Raw genomic sequence first — 24,738 nt, forward strand, 5'->3', positions numbered from 1 at the left:
ATAGAAAAATGGTGGCAGTTGGGGGAGAAAGGGGCGCAGGTTTTAAAAAATACTGGGATGGAAAAGAAAGCTAGTTTTTCCTTCAAGTTTCTTTCTGATTCCATTCCTACGCTTCCGGGTACGTAATAAACGCGAAACTTGCTTGACCGTCCCACCTGATCGCCTACCCTTGCTACCCATTCACCTGGGTTCCTAGCCTGTGCAACCGAGAAAACGCGGAGAACTGAATCCTTTTAAGGATGGGCATCCGCCAGGGTCGGCGCACGACCTAGGCTCAAGCATGCGCAGTAGACAGTTACCAGAGTGCGCGGGAAGCTGGGCCGCGTCCTATTATGATTGGCTGCGGCGACGGGCTCCCACCCACCGAAGCGTAGCTCTGGACTCTGATTGGGCGGGCCTCAAGGCCCGACGCCGCACGGGGGGCGGGGGAGGGGAGGCGGGAAACAGCTTAGTGGGTGCGGGGTCGTGCAGATCCCAGAGGCTTAGGAGAGATTCTGAAATGGCGGTGCAGCCGAAGGAGACGTTGCAGCTGGAGAGCGCGGCAGAGTTTGGCTTTGTGCGCTTCTTTCAGGGAATGCCGGAGAAGCCGACCACCACGGTGCGCCTCTTCGACCGGGGCGACTTCTACACGGCGCACCGCGAGGACGCGCTGCTGGCCGCCCGGGAGGTATTCAAGACCCAGGGGGTAGTCAAGTATATTGGGCCGGCAGGTGAGGACTGGGACGGCGCGACCCCGGAGGGACTCTGCGGAGTGTGCTCCATAGTGGGGGGGGCGGGGACGTGGGTACCCCGTGGGGAAATTGGCGCTTTCTCAAGCGCTGCCTGGGTTGGATGGGGCGTCATCCGCCCCCTGCCCTGCCTCTTCCCTGAGTCTGTTCCTCTGCAGCTGCTCCAGAGCCGAACTACTAACGGACACGTAGGGTCCGTTCACTACGTGCCAGATGTCGTGCAAGGCGTTTTAATAATTTTTCTATTCAATTTTGTAGTAGTCGCATGGGGTTCTGATCCACGGCCCCGCCTGGGCCCAGGGAATCTCATCACAAACACCGGTTCAGAAGTGGGATTTAGAATAGAAGGGGGTTTGGGAGACCATTTTATATCATTAACTTTTCTCCCACTCTCGATTTATACCGCCGGGCCAGCGCCGGGGGACTTGTAATGGATTTTTGAGAGGCAGTATCGCCAAGCGTCAGGATTGCGTAGTGTGAACCAGATTGCTTGGAGGCAGGTTGCGGCTCTTCAGTTTACTGTGTGACCGTGGTATAGTAGTGTATGTTTGTGCCTCATTTCAGCATTCAGAGCCCTCTGTAATTCAGCCCTCTCTCTCCAAAATCATCTCTCCCTGGAAAGCTGCAAAGTTCTCACCCTACGTGGGTCGGGTGTTCTGGATGTTTTATGTTGCTCTCTCTTCTCCTGGACTCCATTGTGATAGCGGAACGAGCATTCTAGGGGGAGTAAGGAGTTTTGAGTTTCTAGGCATGCCTCTGCCTCGTGCAGATGGGATGTTAATGATAAAAGATGCTTAATTCATTAGATAGAAATTTATCGAGTGTTGCCGTGTCAGGGTTATGCACACTGGGAATACGCAAATGAAAAGGCAGTACCTTGTATAGCTTTCTTTTCCTGTTCCGCTTATTTCACACCAGTATGTCAATCCTACTTGCCATCTAGTTTAACTCAAAGCATATGGTCTAGCTCTTCACCAGAAAGTAGCTACACTTCAGATGCTCCTTGGTAAATATGACTTAACATGCACAGCCACCCAGTGAGTCATGAAAACACCTTCGAAAAATATGGCATCTTGGGGAGGATAACCCCGGAGGTTGGGCACCTACCTGTAGTAATGGAGGTAGGTGAGGCCATGGGAGGGGAAGGGATATCATCTTATTTGTGTTTTCATTCCACCATTACCACTGTTGTGAACTTGAGTTCTGTTTAATGTGTCAATAAAAAGACTGAGCTATTGCTCTGGAAAATTCTAATCAGTTCAGAAGTGGAATTTAGATAATGTTGATATATGGCAGAGTAGTCAAATGGGGTTTATATATCTGAGAGTGCTTGTTCATCCTGTAGGAAGCATTCAAATTCAAATGCTTTAAAACTGCCAGGCTGTTGTGTTGGCTTATCCTACTGGACTGATGATTTAAGAGCTGTTTAAGAATTACGCCAGATTAATGTGTTTTTTTCCCTTTCCCCAGAATTGTTTTTGCTGGGTTGAACTTTTACATTTTGCCTTCTAAATGGAAGGACAATATGAAAAAGTGTTTTGAAGCTCATTGCTGTGTTTATTGGAAGTAGCTGACAGTGTTCACAATGGTATTTATAAGTTTCTGGGAGAATTTCCTGTGATTTTTGTATTAACTCTAATTCAGTGCTTTCCTTGAGCGATTTTTTGTTGTTGTTGATGACAATATCATATAAAAAATAATGTTACATGCAGTTCAGCCAAATGGGCTAATAGGGTTTGCCAGTCATTCTGGTTTGCTTGGGACTGAGGGGGCTTCTGGGATGCTGGACTTTCAGTACAAAAACTGGGAAAATCTTAGGCAAACCAGTATCGTCACCTATGTGCTAGGCAAAACCAGGCTATAATTTAATTGGAGCCTACCATTTCACTCTGAGGTTCTGATCCTGAGAGAGTGTTAGTTGGGAGATGTGAATCTGCTGCAGCTTGGAGAGGTCTTAATTTCTGCACATGCCTATGAGAATATGAGCACATGTATTGCTGAATGGGATTCATTCATGCAACTTGTTTTTTAAATGCAACCTAAAGAAAGAGCAGTCTATTCAAGTCTAAGAAAATGTAACTGTCTTGAACTTACTGAGTTGAAAATTGATAGCCTAAATGGTATTTTGAATTAATTTTAATTTAAAGATTGGGAGATTTCATGAAAAAATTTAGATATTGAGCTTTTGAAAAATCTGCACAATTGGAAACCACAGAAATATTTCTGTGATTCAGCAGTGGGTTGGAGCTGAGTAGTTGCTCCTCCTGACCTAGTGAGTCTAGCTAGAGCCTTTTTTACCTGATGTACTTTCCTCATTTTGTCAGTTTCCACCATTTCATATGGTCTCTTATAAAGTTCTTTGTAATCTGGCAGCTCTTCTATTAGTCTTCCTTTGCTCATTTGTTATGCCTGAACTCAGTAGATAGTTGTTTGCTAGTCCCGGGTTGGATCATGAGGAATGTTCTAGGGAAGAACTTTAGGCAAGATTTGAGCCAGTTTTCACGGTGTCTGTGGCAGTGGGAATTCCTCTCTAACACTTATAACTAATTAACTGATACTGAAAGTGTCATCTGTGTCTCAAGTGCTGTACAAAATCTTATTATGTTATGTAATTAATCTTTATGCTTTTTTGTATTTGATGTGTACTTGGTACAATCTGTTAAATTTAGGTTAAATCTTTCATCAGATGTAGTATTGTTAGAATACTACAAGTATTATTGTCTTTAAGTGAATAATTGGTATATGAAAATTGAGTTTTGATTCCATTTGATGGTGAGGGTGATTTTATTTATTTTTGTAAAGAAATTGGTATTTGCAAATCACAGCTAAACCGAGATAACTATTTTCCATCTAAGATGGGTTCTTTCTCAGTATTGATATTTTGGACTGAATAATTAATCATTTAGAGAGGCTGTCCTGTGCCCGTTTAACAGCATCCCTGGCTCCACCCACTAGATTACATTAGTGTTCTCCCACCCCGCCCCAGTTGTGACATCCCAATTGTCCGCTATGGGAGCAAGATCACCCCTACCTAGTTGAGGACCTGTGATCTAAGATGAAGACCAGAGAGTTTGAAAATTGTTTTGACTAGATAGGGGAAATAAAGTATATGCAGTCATACTTTGTGAATGGTATCGTTAACTGACACAACCAACCAAGTCTGGTAATATTTATCAAAATCACACATATATTTTAATAAAATTAAGTTTTAGGACTTTATCTCACAGATATACTCACATGCTTGGAGAATGAAAAACATATAAGACTGTTATATAGCACTGTTATAATAGCAAAGACTAAAAACAATCTATATGTCCATCAGTAGGATACTAAATTATAGAACATACTTAGAGTCATTGGATTGTTTACAGCTATAAACTGAAAGAAGCTGTGTAAGTACTGCTAGAACAATTTTAACAATTAAAGTTAAAAATATCAAGATACAGAACAGTGTGTATAGTATGCAGTTATTTTTAGAAAAGAAAAAAAGTAATGCTTTATATTTACTGTGTGTGCATAGATTATGTTTGGGCATATATTTTATAAACTGATAACACTAGGGTGGTGAATGGAGCTACTGCTGTACTTTTTTGAACCTTTGAACTTTGAACTATGTGAATATATTACCTGGAACATTTTGTAATGAATAAGGACTAATTCATTTTGTATGGACCTTTTGAAAAAAAATTATACAAATACTATATAGTTATCGTATAAGACTTGTATTCAAACTTGTGAAAAGCAAAATATAAGAAAGAATAAGTAAGATTACTTATATATCTTTAGTCATTCTTCTGTCTTCATATCTTATCGATTTTTTATTCAGCTCATAGGTTCCACAGGAGCCAGGGGGGCTATGTCTGTTCACCATTTTATACTTAAGCGAAAGTCCCTAGGCTATATATATCATAGTGCTTGATAAACTTTATTGAATGAATGAATTACTGAAAGAATAGTTGTGGCTTGGGGAGAAGAACATTGTATTAGGTACTTGCAACACATTACTTTAAATCTGTAAAACATATTTTTAATATTTTATTTTTAGGAGCAAAGACTCTGGAGAGTGTTGTGCTTAGTAAAATGAATTTTGAGTCTTTTGTAAAAGATCTTCTTCTAGTTCGTCAGTATAGAGTTGAAGTTTATAAGAATAGAGCTGGAAATAAGGCCTTCAAGGAGAATGATTGGTATTTGGCATTTAAGGTAATTATCCTTTAAATTTATTTTTTTAAGAATAGATAAAAATTAAAATTCAAGGTAATTATACTGTATGTTTTAATATTTTAACCACGTGTGATAGCAAAACACTTTGAAAAACTTTAATATTCTTTAGCATTTTTTTTTTTTAAATTACAGTTTAATAGCAGCTCAGAAATTTGGTAAATCCTTATTATGAGTGCAAACACGATGATCTTTGTCACTGTTCCTGAAACATAAATGATACATAGCTGTTAAAGTTGAATACCAACATTAGATTTAACTTTACTGTTTTTGAAGTAATTTTATAAATTTACAATATTCTAAATATCCCATTTTTACACATTTATAATGTGTACATGCCTTTCTTTTCCATTAGATTATGATTTTTTGTCAGTCTGGAACTTTAATGGTTTATCGTATTCTGTGGTGTGCCCAGAAAGGCTCATTGACATGCATGCTTCTAATGCCTTCAAGGAGATAATGCTATTTTCTTTTATTTAATATCTGTCTTCCTTATTAGTCTGTAAAAGTCATACTTTCGATAGTTCATACAATACCTGCACGGAATAGGTTCTCAGTAAATACTGGAAGAAATTAATGGTTAAAATATTACTGGGAATGTGAGATTATTCTTAGAGGAAATAAGCGTGTAGTAAGGAGGACAATGCTCTGGGCTGTAGTTAGTGGTTTTCGTTTCTTCTCTGTTGCTCTTTTCATTTCTTCTCTGTTTGAGTGACCTTGGTAAATTTCCCAACCTTTTCCTGTATCTTTTTCTTCATAAACACTAAAATTTGGAGGTTTTTTTTAAAGAACTTTTTTATTATTAATTTAAAATTAGGAGTTTTTAAAGAAACTTTCCCACTTGAAAGTCCTGTGAGTTTTTTCTTGTGCAGTTTAATGCACTATTGAAACATTCGATGTTGGTATTGCTTCAAATATAATATTTTTCCATCTTCATTCCATATCCTCCTCCCCACCCCCCAATTTATAAATATAGACATTTACCGACGATTATATCTGGGAAAATTTAGCATTCTACATTATGGAAATTCTGGGAATTTTCATTGCTACTATACTGAGAAAAGTGGGTCTTTAAAAGTTTTAGCCTATGTCTTGAAAGATTTTAATAGAAAACTGAGGGTACCACGAAGTGGTGTTTTTTGTCTCATTCCTCAGAGAACTCAATTAGTAACAACAACAAAATGTGGACTCATAAGTTCAAATGATTACCATGAATATCAGTCTATCACACCTTGTTCCTTTATGTCATTAGAATCCTTCAAAATGAATTCTTTTTAATTCCTTTTAGGTTAGGGGAAAAAATGTTAAAATACGTATCAGGTTAAAAAGGTGGCATGTTCATCCTGACATTTAAGAAATTCAGATCTAAAACTTAAAATTAATTTCTTTTTACATTTTTTAGCTTATTGGTTCTATTGTAAAGTATTGGTGATACTCGAAATAGTTGATCTCCATGATTGATTTCTTCATGTGTTCACAGCAGGAAAGGACCTCATATACCATCTAGTTCAGGATTACCAGTCGTATCATTTCCAAGGATTCCCAATTTTATAAGCAATTTTCTTACCTACTGGTTCACTTTTGAGTTTTTTTTAAAGGTGTGCTTTATAACCTGTGCATGTAATTCCAAGCATGTATGTGAAAATATGTTTATATTTATGATCAAATCAGTGCTTTTTTTATTTTAATATCAATAATTTCCATTTTACTTTTGATCCAGATTTTAATCAACAATCCATAGTTATAAGAGATTCAGAATCATTGTGAAAAGATAAATTATTTTCATGGTTTTGATGCTAATGACATTTAAGAACTATTGATGGCTACTTGGTTGCTTAAGTTTGGCTGTCACTGTTCTCATTGGACTATTTGTACTATATCATGTTTCATACCATGGTTATCAATTGCCCCAGAATACCTCTTATTAACAGCAACCTATCAGTTGGTCAGGTTGAAATATTTAGTGTCACCTGCCAACTTGTTGAGACAAGAGCAAAGAACTTGACCCTGTTTACAATAGAGATATTTAACCTTTTTGAAATATTGAAAATAGGTCAAGGATCCTTTATTTAGAAATCACTGATTTAGAACAATCTGTATTTTACAGATACATATATTTATACAGAGATGTAACATTTCAAGGTCAGTATTTAAGTTAATAATACTGCTCTCCTATGTGGTATATAGAGCTATGTAGTGATATCTGATATGTGCAACCAATGGATAGTTTGACACAGTGTAAAAATTTAAGCATAGCATTGACAGGATTATTACTTTGGGTTCCTTCATGATTATGTGTGTATAAATCTAGCTGCCATGTTTTCAAACTGAAAATACTTGTGATACCATTATTTTTAGATATGCTCAAGTGTTCTGAAAATAATTGGAAAAGCAGGAAGGGTATTTTATAGAAAATTGATAATTATTGGAATATGTGGTTATAAGCAATTATCTTTTTGTAAGAAAACATTTCGTTAATAAAATCATCATCATTCTTGTTCACTAGTAAAATTTTAAAGTACATTCAACAGTTTCTTAAACTTTTTCTTTGTTTTTGCTTAGGCATCTCCAGGTAATCTTTCTCAGTTTGAAGACATTCTCTTTGGTAATAATGATATGTCAGCTTCTATTGGTGTTGTGGGTGTAAAAATGTCAACAGTCGATGGTCAAAGACAGGTTGGAGTTGGGTATGTTGACTCCATACAGAAGAAACTAGGGCTGTGTGAGTTCCCTGATAATGATCAGTTCTCCAATCTGGAGGCTCTCCTGATTCAAATTGGACCAAAGGAATGTGTTTTACCAGCGGGAGAGACTACTGGAGACGTGGGAAAACTGAGGCAGGTAAGAAAATAAAGTCTAATGATAGAGGAGAAGCCAGGTCTTAGGCTCTTAATTAACATGATACTGTTTTCCTTAAGGGAAAAAATTATTTAAAAGCCAAAAAAAAAAAAAAATCTAATTACAGTAATGTTTTGTTTTGAGGGATGTCTTGATGTTTACCTTTGACAGAAACTTTGTGTCTTTACTATGACTTTAGAATAAGCTCTTTCTTATTTAAGACTTGTTCTACCTCCACTCATTCCTTCTCCCTTCCTCCATTCTTTCCTTCCAGAATCCAGTCATAAAAGGTCTGAATAAAATCGTAATTGATAAAAGAAATGCTTTCACAGTTCAGGGGGCAAAAAGGTGATTTAGGACCTAAAAAAAATAAAACTTACCACGGTAGCATGGATTATTTATCAAATAAATAAGATCCAATTCTTCAGGATTATTTTTAATAGTTTGAGTGGAACTTTAGCCTCATTTTACTGATTCTTTTAACAAAATTCTGATTATGCCATTTGTATAAGTGTATGGTTTATTATTTAGATATTTCTTAAGGAGCCTTGTATTCCCTAAGGATTTTTTTTTTTTTTTTTTTTTTTTTTTGTGGACCTCAAATACCATGAGAACTGCTTGAGAGATAATAAGTCAATGATGGGCATTTTTAGGATAGATAATATCTAAACAACTTTCCAAGACTATTATTATTCCATTAAGAGTTTTTACTATTGTGACTATTTTTTGAAAGCTTTATGTGAACATAATTTTAAATATCCATGAAAATTTAGTTTGTAGATTTTAAAAAATATATGTTAATACATATATGTTTTATCACTGTCTTCAAGCTGTAGAAAACTTTAAGGTAGGTTAAGAATTTGTTATATGTTGTCACTTTATTTTTGTCATTGTTATAGTTTTCTTAATGATTTTCTCATTTTTTTCCTCATAGTAATTTAAAATATTTCTTGTAAAATAGGTTATTCAGAGAGGAGGAATTCTGATCACAGAAAGAAAAAGAGCTGACTTTTCCACAAAAGATGTTTATCAGGACCTCAACCGGTTGCTGAAAGGCAAAAAAGGGGAACAGGTGAATAGTGTTGTCTTGCCAGAAATGGAGAATCAGGTATGTGGATTACAAATGTGAACTTATCTTAAGTTATAATAGTGACTAGTGACTTTTTAAGAATGATGCTCTATCACATATATCTCAAACCTAACTGAGGCTATTATGACTCATGATTTTGCAGTGATTGCTTATCAGTTAATAGTTTGATCCTTAATAATTAAGTTTTTCTGTGATATAATCAGAAGCCAATATAGATGAGCAATAATTCCAGTATTAGAGAAATTTGTCTTACTGATGAAAATCTAAAGAAGCTTTTAGGGTTACTGAAAAGTTTTTATTTGTGCCTCCTGATGACATAGGAAATTCTTGTGACAACCTTATATATTTGGTAGAATTTGGCAAGGTCAGATACATTACTATGTTATTAGTTAGGAAAAATAATGTACATTTACACTGAATCTAGTATCAAGTGTATTTTAATAAGTTTAATTTGTCATTGAGCTGTCAATTTGATATCCTGAACTTCTTTTATATTCAGTACAGGCAGGCATATCTCAGAGATACTGCAGGTTCAGTTCAGACCACCACAGTAAAGCAGATTTCTCAATAAAGCGAGCCATGAATTTTTTGGTTTCCCAGTGCATATAAAAGTTATGTTTACACTATACTGTAGACTATTGAGTGCAATAGCATTATGTCTAAAAAAACAGAGTACATACCTTAAAGATAACTTTATCACTAAAATTCTAACCATCACATGAGCCTTCAATGAGTCATAATCTTTTTGCTAGTAGAAGGTCTTGCCTCAATGGTAATAATAGCTGCTGACTGTGGCAGTTTCTTAAAATAACACATTGAAGTTTGTCACATTGACTTTTTCTTTCACAAACAGTTTCTCTGTACCATGCAATACTGTTTAATAAATAGTGTTTTACCCACAATATAACTTCTTTCAAAATTGGAGTAAATTCTGTCAAACTCTGATGCTTTATTGACAAGTTTATGTAATATTCTAAATCCTTTGTTGTCATTTCAACAATCTGCACAGCATCTTCACTAGGAGTAGATTCTGTCTCAAAGAACCAATTTCTTTGTTCATCTATAAGAAGCAATTCCTCATCTGTTAAAAGTTTTATGAGATTGCAGCAATTGAGTCACATCTTCAGGCTCTACTTCTTAGTTTTCTTGCTATTTCCACCACATCTGTAGTTACTGTCTTCATTGAAGTCTTGAACTTTTCAAAGTCATTCTTGAGGGTTGGAATCATCTTCTTCCAAACTCCTGTTAATGTTGATATTTTCACCTCTCTCCATGAATTAGGAATGTTAATGACATATAAAATGGTGAATCCTTTCCAGAGGATTTTCAATGTACCTTGCCCAGATCCATCAGAGCAATCAATCTATCCATGGCAGTGATAGCTTTAATAAATGTATTTCTTAGATAAGACTTGAAAGTTGAAATTACTCTTTGATCTGTGGGCTGCAGAATGGATGTTGTGTTAACAGGCATGGAACAACATTAATCTTGTCAGTATACTTCTGTCAGAGCTCTTGGATGGCCAGGTGTATTGTCAATGAATAATATTTTGAAAGGAGTCTTTTTTTTCCTGAGCAGTAAGTCCCAATAGTGGGCTTAAAATACTCAGTAATCCATGTCGTAAATAGATCTGCTGTCATCCAGGCTTTGTTCCTTTTATAGAGCACAGGCAGAGTGGATTTAGAATAATTCTTAAGGGCCCTAGGATTTTTGGAGTGGTAAGTGAGCGTTGGCTTCAGCTTAGTCACCAGCCACTTCAGCCCCTAACAAGAGAGTCAGTCTGTCCCTTGAAGCCAAGCATCGACTTCTGTCTAGCTATGAAACTCTTACATGGACTCTTCTTCCAATATAAGGCTGTCTCATCTGCATTGAAAATCGGTTGTTTAGTTAGTCACCTTCATTAATTAATAACATCTTCCAGAAAACTTGTTGCAGATTTTACATCAGCACTTGCTGCTTCACTTTGCACTTTTATATTAAGGAGATGGCTTCTTTCCTTAAACCTTTGCTAGGTTTAGACTTTTCTTCTGCAGTTTCCTGACCCCTCAACCTTTTATAGACTCGAAGAGAATTAGAGCCTTGCTTTGGATTAGGCATTGGCTTAATGGAACGTTCTGGCTGGTTTGTCCAGACCACTAAAACTTTTTCCACATCAGCAATAAGGCTGTTTAATTTTCTTATCATTCTTGCGTTCATTGGAGTAGCACTTTTAATTTCCTTCCAGGACTTTTTCTTTGCATTCACAACTTGGGTTAACTGTTAGGTGCAAGAGGCCTCAGTTTTCAGCCTGCCTTGGCTTCTGACATGCCTTCCTCACTAAGCTTAGTCATTTCTAACTTGTGATTTAAAGTGAGAGACATGTGATTCTTCCTTTCACTTGAACACCTAGAGACCACTGTAGGGTTATTTATTTTTAAAAATTTATTAAGTTTATTGGGGTAACATTGGTTAATAACATTATATAAGCTTCAAGTGTACAGTTCTATAATTAACATCATCTGTATGTTGCATTGTAGGGTTATTAATTGGCTTAATTTCAATATAGTTATGTTTCAGAAAATATACCCCAGGAGACGGTGAGAGACCAGGAAAACAGTTGGTCAGTGGAGCAGTCAGAACACACAATCATAATTTATCTTTATTATTTAAATATACATATAGGAAAGTGCATATATCATAATAAGTATCCATGAAACAAAATAAGCACCTTAAAGACCCTTTTATGCTCCTTTAGTCATTACCCCCAACCCAGGATAATCCCAGTTCTTCTGGCAGTGTAGATTAGTTTATATAAGTGTAATCATATAGTATATATACTCTTTTGTGTCTGGTTTCTTTTTGCTCAATATTATGTTTGTGAGATTTATCCATATTGTTGTACATAGTTGTGGGTTGTTTGTTCCTGTATCTATTGTGTATTATTCCATAGTGTGAACATGGCAGACTATCCACTTTGCTCTTAATGGGCATTCAAGTATTTTTCACTTTTGGCTATTATAAACAGTGCTGCTATTATAATAAATTTTCACTTTGTAAAAATCATTTTTTAACCTAAAGAGATTTATTTAAACTTATTTTTCTTGGTTTGGAAGGGAACAGCAAGGAAAATAATATGTTTGGAATTTATTTTTATTTTGCCATTTATTTTAAAATCTCTAGAATTCTAATGATAGCAATCTTCCATTTTAAATTCTTAATCTTAGGTGGCAGTTTCATCATTGTCTGCAGTAATCAAGTTTTTAGAACTGTTATCAGATGATTCAAACTTTGGACAGTTCGAATTGACGACTTTCGACTTCAGCCAGTACATGAAATTGGATATTGCAGCAGTCAGAGCCCTTAATCTTTTCCAGGTAAAACAACAACAACAACAACAACAACAAAGACAAAAAGTACATGGATTCAAAATATTGAATGGTTAAAAAAAATGTTTTCTCTGATATAGGCTTCAGAATCTTACTAAGGAGCTTAAATGTTTTGAAATATTATCCTCAGATAGATAGTTCTGTATTGTTATATTTTTCTAGTTGTAAGCTATATAAATAGTATTTGTCCTGGCTTTATTAATAATTTTTTATATTAGAGCAGTTTTTAAAAATTACATCCTATTAAGTTTTATGTCTAAAACTACAGTAATTATAAGTAGTTTTGGTTTGGGGGAAAAATACACAGCAGAAAATACAGATTAATGAGTTGAAATTTTTATTTTTGGAAGAAATTTTATGCAAATTTCTCATTTAATTGTTGAAGTATATTAAGTGTTTTTGTTCCCCAAATTATTTTTTATGGCATAGTAAGATTTTCACTAATGAGCATGCTATTCTGTTTTATTTTTTGTTTACTAGGGTTCTGTTGAAGATACCTCTGGCTCTCAGTCTCTGACTGCATTGCTGAATAAATGCAAAACCCCTCAGGGACAAAGACTGGTTAACCAGTGGATTAAGCAACCTCTCATGGATAAGAGCAGAATAGAAGAGAGGTATATAACTAGAGAATACTTTTGTTAGCTTTGATGATACCACTTATTTTAGTACCTATTCCTGCACCTATATTTTAGCATCTATCTGCGTGGAGAGCTACATACGAATAGAGTGTTAATGACTTAGATTGATTAAATAACTTATTTTCTTAGTTATGTTTTTACTATAAAAATGTAAAACATTGGAGAGATGGCATGGGTGATGTTTCAGAGCATGAACTTGGGAGCCAGAGTACCTTGTTTCAGATTATGGCTTTGCCACTTATTATCTGTCTTCTTGGGCAAGCTTCTCAACCTCTGTGTTACAGTTTCTTCAATTTTAAAATGACAGTAATAACATAAACAATTCATAGAGCTGTTATGAGGATTAGATGATTTAATATATGTAAAGTAATTTGAACAAGGTCTGGTACATAGAAAGCACTTAGTCTTCATTATTTTAGAAAGGATTTATTTAAGGCAGCCTAAACATATATTTCAGAAAGTATTTAAAATTTGGAAAATAAAAGAGAGATATAATCCTCCTACCCTAATATGATTAGCATTTGAGTATATTTCATTTTTATTTTTATTTTCGATGAGTTTTAAAACATTTTTTATTTTTTTTAAATTTATTTATTTTTATTTTTAATTTATTTTAGGCAAGGCAACCCTTGGTTGACCTCATAGATTAAAGGACGTTGTCAGTTTACAGTTCTTTATTTTTTTTTTTTATTTTTTATGCCTACAGCACCTGGTCTTCCTAGGTAGTCTCCCATCTAAGTATTAACCAGGCCCGACCCTGCTTAGCTTCTGAAATCAGATGGGATCGGGCTCGTTCAGGGTAGCATGGCTATAGATGAGTTTTAAAACTTTTAAATGAAATGTATACATAGGAGCACAAATCCTAAGTATGCAACTTGATAGATTTTCACAAAGTGGACATAAGTGTAACAACACATAAGTCAGGAAACAACATAAATAGCATCCCAGAAATCCCCTCTTCACTCCAAGAGTAATCACAGATTAATTAATTTTGCCTGCTTTTGAACTCTGTATAAATGTCATGATCTTACATAGTAAATTCTTATGTTAACCAGTCTTTTTTAAAAAGTTATAATCCTAATAGTTTTGTGCCCTAGTTTTTTCCCAGTTTTTTTAGTATTGCTGTTTTATCTTCATATTCAGAAGTACATAATTTTTTATTGATTGAATCCACTTTAAGTTTTCCAATAATTAGGTTATTTCTAATGACCTTATTGTATACCTAGTGTTTCCATTTGGTAAGTTAAGATATTGCCAGAATGGGTAAAAGTTTCAATATTTTTATGGCTTCGATGGCAAATCATTCAGGAAATTTGTTGAATACCTGCAGAATACTGATGGTATATAAAAGCATAATAATCTCATGACCCTTTTGGAAGATGCCAGACAAACATAAAATAGTTGATCAGTATTAGACACCCTGTAAATAATAAGCAAGCTAAGTGTTGATCCTGTGGATTCCAAAAAGCCTTACCACAAAAGTAACTAATGATGTTAGCCAATTGTGGGTATGCTGATATTTTATTGAAAGTGCAGAAGTTGAAATGCTAAGGTAACTTTCTGAAGCCAGGTTTGTTGGGGAAAAAGAGTAGGGTGTAGTGACTTAAATAGGAAGCGTTAGATATTTGCAAGTAATTAAGGCAGTTTATAATTTTTTAGTTTTAATTATTTGAGTAAGTAACTACATTTATAGCTGTCAGTTTAGAACAGGAGTACTTACAGTGATGTTTGCTACCCTGGTCTCCCAGCTCCCCAGACCCTTTCCTCAGGTCCTCTGTGTTGTACTGCAGCTCTAGGGACACTTTTCTTATTGTACTCTATGTGAATTGCCACTACTGCCCTAGGAACAAACAGTCTTATCAGTTCCCTTTAGTACCTTCTAATGGAAAGTCTGGCTAAACAAGCAAAAATTTATGTCTTTCCTTTCATCTTTTAGTTTTTTGTTTGTTTGTTTGTTTGTTTGTTTTGAAGAAATAACAGATAATGTAAATAAGTCTCAAGCTCTGGAAAATTGGTTATATTTTCAACTTTGGGCTTGTGGGAGCAGAGCAATTATCAGTGGATGACCCCTTATGACTTAACAACTAGAGGATGTATGTAATTTATATTTAGACTCTTTAGAAACCTGAGAAGTCACTTATATATTATTACCAGAGTAACAAATGATTTAGGTGGCAAGATACCAAATTAGATTTTCTGTTAGAGGGTAAACAAAAGTTACTTTAACACCACATAACAGTAATCTCCAAAATCTAGTGGCTTTACTAGATTTATTAGAAATTACTTTTGTGAGGATGGCTTTATGAGTCAGAAGATCTTCACCTGTAGGATAAGAAGATATAGTTTCTCCTTTTTATCTTGGTGAGAATTTTCTTACTTTATTTTTATTTTTAAAGCAAGTAAGAAGGCCTGTGGTTTTCAAGGCTAACTGCTGAAATTCCACAGTAGGGAGAAAAAGTTATATAATCCTCATGCAGGCTTTTGTTTGGGCGATCTCTTTGTTTTTATCACCCTTTCTCAACTCTCACCTGCTGTGATAACTCATGTTACCTTCCTGGGGTTTTCAGGGCAAATCTGTGATTTCTTTCTCTTAAGCCTTTAGGGATTGATCTTTTTAAGGGTTACATGTCAAATCAAATTTTTCTGTTTCTTGCTGTCATCATTGTTTTGGGGTGACTTTCCAGAGGAGGATATAGTAGAAATCTCTAAACCCTGAAACTGCGAAGAGTTAATTTTAAAGTATATGGCTGTGGGGTGAATTCCATTAAGGAAAGTAAAGATTGTTCTATTTTTATTAGGGACCGATATGACTAGATGTTTGAGTTTGGTGCATATATCTTATCAAGGACTATAGCCCAGTGATGGATTCAGGAATAATGATGAAAACGGGGTTACAGCTGTCTCTCTGTTTACGCAGTGCTTTTATTATGCAAGTTTTTTATACGTGATAAATATTCCCCCCATTTACACGGACTTTTTATACGCGGTTTCCACTTACATGGTCTCGTTACGTGATTTTTTTTCCTTTCCATTATTGGTGATTATTCTTTCTAAAAAACAATAACTTAGCAATCTACAAAGAACTAATACTAACACAATTATTTGCTTAGAAGCTGAAAATTCTATGAAGGAAAAATGTATTTTAAAATAATTCTACTTTTAGATAATGTATCTGGTCATACACACAATTTAGAACATCCATATATAAAAGTTGTATATTTGCCACCAAGTACAACTTCCTTGATCCAACCTATAGATCGAGGCATCATATCTACCTTTAAGATTAATTATATTAAACAGAATTTTAGTGGTATTTTTAATAAACTTGAAGATAATGAATCACTTTCAGAAACCTGGAATAGATTCACAATTTAAATTGTATCAAGAACATTGCTTTAGCTTAGAGTTCTTTAAAGCTGTCAACTTTAAATGCTTATTGGAAAGCAATATAGCCAGAAGTGGTTGGACCAGGGAATATGGCTCCAAAAACTGAAAAGGGAGTAACTGGCATTATTAATTTATTAAACACATTTCAGGAAGAAGGTTCTGACAATTTGAATGTAGATTTTGACAAATTACTAGTTGATCATGAATTAATTGATAATTAATTCACTTGATATCTGAAGCATATCCCGTCCATGAATACAGCAGTGACCTTGAACCAGTTTCATTTACTGCAGAAAATATTTACAGCTCTTCAATCGGCCACAAAAACTAGAAACTGCAATTCTAGATATTTAGCCAAACATCCAGCAAGCATTAAAATGTCTAACAAATTTTTAAAAATGTTACAGTGGATATCAAGGAATTTATGAAAACTTAGCAAAAGATGGGATTGGAAAAAGAGCATCCAAAAACATAAACATAAATAATAAAACCAAAGTAATACTTCCAGATATTTAGCGTGATGAAGATAGTGACTTTCTGCCAATTAAAAAGAGAAGGTTGATAGCTTTAGATTATAGTGCAGACACTGACAGCAAATAAAAATTATTTTTATTTTTCTGAATTTTCATTAGCATTTTTTGGTGAAAATATGAAATATTTTTTACGATTTATATTGGCTTATTTCTTTAGCACTTTCTTTCATACTGGTAGACTGCACAGTTTTCTTCCATGTAAAAAAAAAATGCATGGAATGGATGGATAATCCGCATAAATCGAGGGAAGTACTTTTAAATAATTGTCAAGTGATTAGAAGGAAGGAGGGCTATAAGACTAGTATTTACTTTATTATGCCTGGCACTTCGCCAAGTATCTGATTTTTATCACCTGTGATATGATTGGGGCTGGATTTAAAACCAGGCCAGCCTGACCCAGAGCCCAAGCCCTTACTTAATTGCTGTACTGTATTTATTGTGTCTGTCTATCGCTTGTATTTAATTTTACCCAAATTGGATTTGGATTTTCATGAGAAATGAAGCTCATTATTTTGGCTTTTATTTAAGTTACGTCTGTGGAGTCACTTTATCTGTTGCACTGCTCCTCTTTCCAGTCACTAAAGCCTATTAGTACTGAGTCTGCTAATACTTTTTAGCTAATGGCTTAAATACTTTTTTCTCTACTGAGAATGTTGTTAGTTTTATGAGTGAGTTTCTAGGTATGTCCTCCTTTTTAGTACTTTATCTGTCAAACTAGAAATTATAGTAACTTTGTTCATAGTACTTTTTTTTTCACTTGTTTTCTGATAGGTCCCAAGAGTCCTCATTGTCTGCAAATACTCTAGGATTGTTGCTTTTAATCTTGTAGGGTAGTTGTGTGTGTGTGTGGTTTGTTTTTTTTGGAGGGGGTCTTTCCTTGGTAATTTACCCACGTTTTTTTCAGAAAATTCTCTAAAGAACATTGAAGGTGTGTTACCATGTGAAATACTTCACTCTTATGAAATTGTTGATGAAATAATTTGCATATATTAAATTTGGTATTATTAGTGCCTTCTATTTTAAAGTCAAATTTATTTTTATTAAATTCAAGCAAAAATTTTTTTGCCTGGCATTTAGATTGGATAAACAAATTACTGGACAGTTTTTGATGTTACTACAACCAACTTTGGCAAAGCTTGACTAGTTTTCAAGTGTTTTAAATTGGGGATAGGATATGGTAAGATGGTAACATAATTTTTAAAAAGGACAGCAAATGATGGCTCTTTTACTATGTGACTAGATAATCAGGATTCTGAATGAACTCATTTGGCATATAACTCCTGAACTCCTTTTGAAGATCAACATTCAGGAGAACTTGGAGAAAGTTCTCACCATCTGTGGAATGGTGAACCACAGTCAGTCCTCAGTCCCACACTAAACAAAATTAGAGCATATCAGATGGAAGAGAACCATGCCAGGAACAGTCTGTTCTTTCTATTCGTTGTTTTGAGTTTTTTAAGTTAAATATTGAATAACTACTATAAAATATTGTTTATGAAGTATGTAGAAGGTATAAAGAACATTACTGTTAACCTCTGTTATTTCCTATATACCCCTCCCTGTTCTTATTACTTTCTTTTCCCTTTTAGAAAGCACTCTCCTGGATTTTGTATTTTGCTCTTTTTTTATAGCTTTATCGCATATGTCTAGAGATTTTTGCATGTTTTTAGACTTTATCCTGTGGAATAGTATTACATGTCTTTTACGACTTGTTTTTGATCTACCTCGTATTCCTTGTAAATGTAATTCATTTTCATTGTTGAACATGTTCCATTAAGATACCATAATTTCTCATATCATTTTACTATTGGTAGACATTTGGATTGTTTTCATTATTACTAACAAAATGATTACTTTCTGTTGCTATTTTGTAGAAACCTAATTTTCATTTAGTTTACTAATATCTTAAAGAATGTTCACATCAGTGTTGAATGTATCTGGCTTATAATTTTCCTATTTTGCAATGACAACTTTAGGTTTGCTATCAAGGTTATTCTTCAAAATAAGTTAGAGAATGTTCCCCCCCTTTTTCATTTCTATAATCTGGACTAGTTTGTGTAACACTGGAATTACTTGTATTCTTGGTAGGTGGTAGGGTTTGTCTGTAAAACCATTTTAGCTTGGTTTTCTTTTTGAGGGAAGATTTCAAACTTCTAACTTGGATTTTTAAACTATTACAGGGTTACATATTCAGTTTTCCTGTTTCTTGTGAACATTTCTTTCTATATAAAATTTAATTTGGATTAATGTAGTGGTCTTATTAGAAACATAAGTCTAAATAAAAGTACGGCTCCTGCAAGTTTAGAGATCGTGGTGGTGCTTATATGATAGTATAACATGTTTTTTGAGCCAGGGTACTTTTGGGGTCTCTAGACTTTCTTGCAGGTTATGTTATCCTTTTGTGCAAGGATATCTTTAGTTAGTTAATTCATATTCTGTGGAAACAGAGAGGTATGGAGGTCATAATAGTGAGTGTAGTTTCTGTGAAACAGTGAGGTATTGCTCTGGCCTTTGAAGAACAAGAGGGTTTTCCGTCCATTGCTTTTCAACTACTATTGTATCTACTTCTAAATCAAGCTTAGTGGAGACTCCCTTATTCTGGTCTCTGGGCTGATCTGCTAGCTTCTTTGAATTTTATTTGCCGTTCTATGTAGCTTACACCACAGAGGCATCTTTTTTTCCCAGTGATTTCATGGGGACCATAAGATTTCTTGCTTCATTGGCCTTGTCATCTTGGCCTTTCTTTCCTTAGCTTTCTTTCCAATTAAATGTTGTTGGAGAAGGTCACGCAATGCTGAGTGGACCCACTGTATTTTCAAGCTATCTAGCTTTCATTGCTATGTGATACTACTTTATAACATGATTTATAGTGACCAACCCAAAATTTTTTACTTTTTCCCCGAAAGCCTTCAGCTGCTTCCTGCCTCTAAGTGATCATGTCCTCCTTAATCCTTACAATCTCAAAATGTATCTGTGTATTTTCAGTCTTTCACTCTTGACTTTCTCAGAAGAAGAAATCATGCTTTTTGCTTTCCAAAGCCAAGGGCCTTTCCGTTTTACCTCTGATTATCGTTTTTTTTTCCTATTTCTTCTCTGCTTCAGTTTTCTTTTCAGTGCATTCTCTGCTTTTCTCCTTTAAAGTCTTTGTTTTTCCCTCCCAAGTGTTCTCTCTAGAATCCTATCAATGTAAATCCTAACTATTCAGAATATAGGCAAATGAAATACCCCCAAATGAAGTTTCTCAGCTCCCATAGGGATTCCTTGCTTTCTTATTCACATCACATCTCATTGCATTTTGTATGTCATTGTTACTCAGCACTAACTATAAGATGGAGCATGTCCTTGTCCTCCACTGGACTGAATATTCCTTGAAAGCATGTTCCTCCAAATTTTTTTTTAATCTTCTCAGACCTTGCAGATTATCTGCTACTTAATGTATTAAATAAGTGGCTCTGATTGCATTAAACTATATGAAGAATAGATAAGAGACTCAGAATCTTGTAATGGCAGGTCTTTAGATACCACATTTGTTCTTAGCCATATTAATATGCTTTCATGAAATTCCAGGCAACTGTTTTTACAATGAGAGGCCAGAAATGCTAGTTTTAAAGAAAGGACGGAATGTTGATTTTTAAAGTATAAAAACATCCATTATTAATTTTATAATTTAATCTGTTAGAATTTTAGAGCTTAACTGACCCAGAACATCTTATTCCAGTCAGCTTGCAAATTCATATATCAAATTGTATGTAGCTGAGTAATTTAATTGGGTAGGATTGAAAGGTATACTGTGTTATGCCAACAGTAACTTTAGTACTTCCAGGATTGTGATGTAAAAGTGGCATTGTCATGGAAACAGCAGAGCAAGCAATCTTTAAAAAAAAGTCTATGTTAGCCAGAACATAAACTGAAACTGTAATTAATTCTGAAATGGCATACTGAATAGAGTTGTGAAACTAGCAATTTATTGTGTTTTAATAATGATAGCCAGACCAAAGACTGAGGGGGCTGTGTATAATGCCCTATTCTATGTGTTTTAGAAGCTTTGTCCTTCTCTTGATGTTTTACTTCTTAATACTCTTATTGGAACTTTAGACCCTTGCACAGTGTTAATTACTTATGATTCATTCTCTAGTCAGTTTGAGAGGGAACAGTGATAATATACCAGGAACAGGAAAGAAGCATATAATCTTGATCAGAAATATCTTTTCTATATCTTTTTACCATTTACCTGAGAGTGGTCTGAAAACTTGAGATTTTAGGGAAAGAAGAGAAAAAGAAAGATAACGGATCCGTCAGCTAGCATCAGGTTTCATCCTTTCTTTATCCCTTGCACCTCTCTTTCCTCTTTACCATGAGAACTCAGGGATTTCTTGTGATTGTTAGGACTCACTCTTTTCTCAAACTTTTGTGTGGATAAGAACCTCTTGAGAAGCTTCACTGAAATTTCACAGCCAGGACCCTCCCCCAGAAATTCTGTGTTATTACTCACTTCCAAGTGATTTTGATGCTGGTGATTTTGGACCATACTTAGAGAAGCCCAAGTAGAGACAGAGACTTAGCTAGGAAGGCCCACATTTGCTTTTTTTGCATTTTGTGACTTGGCTGCATCTGTCTCTCATTTTTGCTTTTTTTTTTTTTTTTTTTTTAAATATAGAGTACATGCCGTAGAAATTTTTTCTGGAGCAGTAAGTGCCTGAGTTATTCTCTATGTTTGTTTATAGCCCCAGTGACTGGTACATAATACAAGCTGGGTAGCAGATTATCTTCCCAATAATTTGGCACTTGCTACAACAGGTATGTCTGCTGCCAGCTGCCTAGATATTATCGTGACATTTTATAGTGTTTTCTCTTTATTTTCATCTTTTAAAAAGTGAATTTTTGATCAAGTTCTTTTAAACCAGTAGTTCCCAACCTAGGGCAGTTTTTCCCTCCAGGGGACATTTGGCAGTATCTTAGAGACATTTTTGGTTGTCACACTGGAGAAAGTATAATAGTGGGCAAGAAGCGAAGGATGCTGTTAAATACTGCACAATAGCTTCTTATAGCAAAGATTTATCTAGTCTAACATTGAGAAATAATTTGCTGGATGAATATTTTGGTGATGCAAGAATTGTAAATGTTGATGGAGAGACCAGTAAATAGTTGAAAGATTTAGAAAGCTGATTTGTTTCCTTGCTTTATTCCTGTGTAACTTGAAAGTTAACTTAGTGCACATAGTTTACAAATATAAGAGAAAGGTTGCTCATCTGATATCCTTTTGTCCATGGCCATTTTCCCTACCTTTGATTGTTAAAATTGACCTTTTAGCTAATTACTTCAGTAACATCTATAACATTATTTTTCCTTTTTTTGGGGGGGGGGAGTCATTTTAATATTTCACAAGGAACAAATGAGCAGAACAAGATTATATCAGCCTGTGTACAGTAGTTGCAGCTTACATACAACATTGTTTTTCAAACTGCAGGTTGTGACCCAGTAGTGGGTCGTGAAATTAATGTAGTGAGTGATAACCAGCATTTTTGAAAAGTTAAATATGAGAAAAATAAAATCACATATGGTATGTGTTGTTTCGTGACACCTATTTTAATAATATTTTTAAGGGAGGAACATTTTTCCTGCTACCCTCCTCAATTTCTCCTGCTACCCTCCTCCTAGGTTATCTGCCTGGGGCCCTGTGGATTGGACTTAAAAAAACAGATTAACAAGAGAAAAGCAAATTTATGCTTACACACAGGAAAACTCAGATGAGTAACTCCAGGGTTGGTTAGAACTTGGGCTTATGTAGCATTTTAGCAAAGGAAAAATAAATTTTTAGAGAAGCTATAAGAAGAGGAAAAGGATTTTGAGTTTTAGGGATGCAAATTATAGGAAGGCAGATATTTGGGAAAATAATGGTAGATAAAGGTTTGTTAGTAAAGTTTGTTATGTGGAATCTTCTGCTGCCATCTTTCAGCTGATAAGGGTCTAAAGTTGTCTGGGGTGTGGTTAACTTTTGTTTTTCCTGGTAAAGAAGGAAAGGGAGGGCACCTTTATAAATCTCTGTCCAGTTTTTATGCAAATAGGGAAAAGGCAAGGCAGAGAGCTTTTCTTTTTTCTGCTTCTTCTCAGTTATCTACAATTGAAAATAGTCCTTAAGACGAAGTGGCTTATTTTGAGATGGTATATTTTGCCCCGTAGAATATCTATGTATGCGTGTGCTGGGTCATGATGTAAAAACAATTCTTGCCGTGTATTACAGTGAAAAATAGAAAGCTATCAGTTCCAATAAATTGCAAAAGCAATATGAGCTGCGTGTGTTATAGTTCTTGAAATAAGCTAGATTTTATTTATTGACTTTGGGAAGCAACAAACTTATTTCAGTTTTTTAATTAGAAAATTTTGGCTTTGTCCTATGGGGGAATTTTAGAATGTATGCTGAAAATTTATATGACTTCCAATGGAATAAGTATTAGATTTTACAAACTTCTTAAACTTGTAATTCTGTTTCATTAAAGATCATTATTTACATGTATAGTATGTATCAGTAACAACAATGTCCCAATAATAAAATTCTTCTAATTAAGCAATATCAGTTTGCTGAAAGACAGACAAATTGGCTATTATTTCAGTATCTTATGATGCTACTTAACTAAACATTAATTTAGTTAATTAATTATCAGAAACTGCTTATATTATAGTGTTAGAGAACTTTCATTTCTATATAAAAGCTAACTTTTCAGAATAGGTTCAAGCTTCTTACTGGAATTTTTGAGTTGATTTAGTTGAGACTTATGTACCTAGTTGGCAAATTTTAATTTTATACTAAAATATTTGAGATTAATTCTAGTGTAATTTATTTCAGACTGAATTTAGTGGAAGCTTTTGTAGAAGATGCAGAATTGAGGCAGACTTTACAAGAAGATTTACTGCGTCGATTCCCAGATCTTAACCGACTTGCCAAGAAATTTCAAAGACAAGCAGCAAACTTACAAGATTGTTACCGGCTATATCAGGGCATAAACCAACTCCCTAGTGTTATAAGTGCTTTGGGAAAATACGAAGGTAATAAAATGATTTTGTTTTTTATTGTCCTTCACACTCTATATAATTAGCAAATGTGCTGTCCTTAAATAGCAAATGTGGTTCTGGTGACTCTAAGTTTTTCTAATAACAGGTTTGTATTGACCTATAGCTACATCACAGAAATCATGAGACAAGTTAGAATTTCTGTTTTTTAGAAATAAATGCTAGGGTTACTGAGTTTATTAATAGGTCTATTGCACTACCAGTGGCAGTTGAACAGGGTTCAGTTGCTAAAGAAGATTCTCAAAATAAATGTTTACCAATCTACAGTTTGTTACAGGAAAAGGATGCAGTCAGCAGCAGCAGGGAAGTAGGGATGTGCATGCCTCACAACAAGGGGGCCTGAGAGGTCAGGTGTAGGTTTCTCCCTAGTGTCCATCCTTTTGAGAAGGCTGTGGTGAGATGCACTTTCTCAGATCAGGGACCACCGGCATGTGCAGAGCTCATTGGAACCAGGGAGCCTAAAATGGAGTCTTGGCTGAGCTTTTTAGTATTTGTTTTACTGGCCTCATGGGCATATTCCTGTCCTATAACTATCTTTTACAAGTAGAGCCCGCTGAGTTTCTCACTGACAGTGGATACAGATCCACAGTCACAATAAACAATGCTGAAAAGCTGAATAAACCACTCTGAATATCTTGGGACCAGTCATTACAAAAGAACACAATCTGTATGTTTGTCGCCTTGACCAGGGTTTGTTGCTGTGCAGGAACTTGTAGAAAACTGCACAGGCTAATTCCAGGCCTGCCAGAATTCACCTTTCAGGCACATCTGTGAAAGAAAGTTAAGAGAAAGGGTCTTCGTGCTCTCTAACAGTTTAAGTCAAAGTGAAATAAGTTATCGGAATTGAGTGAGCAGTTACTTACAGTTAGTTAA

The 24,738-nt window shown here is 34.9% G+C and overlaps 1 protein-coding gene and 1 pseudogene across 1 annotated transcript in view; one reads left to right on the forward strand and one right to left on the reverse strand.

The window, feature by feature from the left end:
• The first annotated feature begins 431 nt into the window (after positions 1-431).
• MSH2 (mutS homolog 2) overlaps positions 432-24,738 on the forward strand; it is a 62,452-nt gene continuing 38,145 nt past the window's right edge. The window contains exons 1-7 of the mRNA XM_016142181.2: positions 432-710; positions 4,774-4,928; positions 7,509-7,787; positions 8,746-8,892; positions 12,078-12,227; positions 12,720-12,853; positions 23,642-23,841. Of these exons, the coding sequence (XP_015997667.1) occupies positions 500-710; positions 4,774-4,928; positions 7,509-7,787; positions 8,746-8,892; positions 12,078-12,227; positions 12,720-12,853; positions 23,642-23,841 (1,276 nt within the window). The 5' untranslated portion in view covers positions 432-499. The remainder of the gene's footprint in view (positions 711-4,773; positions 4,929-7,508; positions 7,788-8,745; positions 8,893-12,077; positions 12,228-12,719; positions 12,854-23,641; positions 23,842-24,738) is intronic.
• On the reverse strand, positions 13,575-13,693 carry LOC118606030 (annotated as a pseudogene).

Source organism: Rousettus aegyptiacus, unplaced genomic scaffold (genome assembly GCF_014176215.1).
Source record: "Rousettus aegyptiacus isolate mRouAeg1 unplaced genomic scaffold, mRouAeg1.p scaffold_m13_p_7, whole genome shotgun sequence".
NCBI lineage: Eukaryota > Metazoa > Chordata > Mammalia > Chiroptera > Pteropodidae > Rousettus > Rousettus aegyptiacus.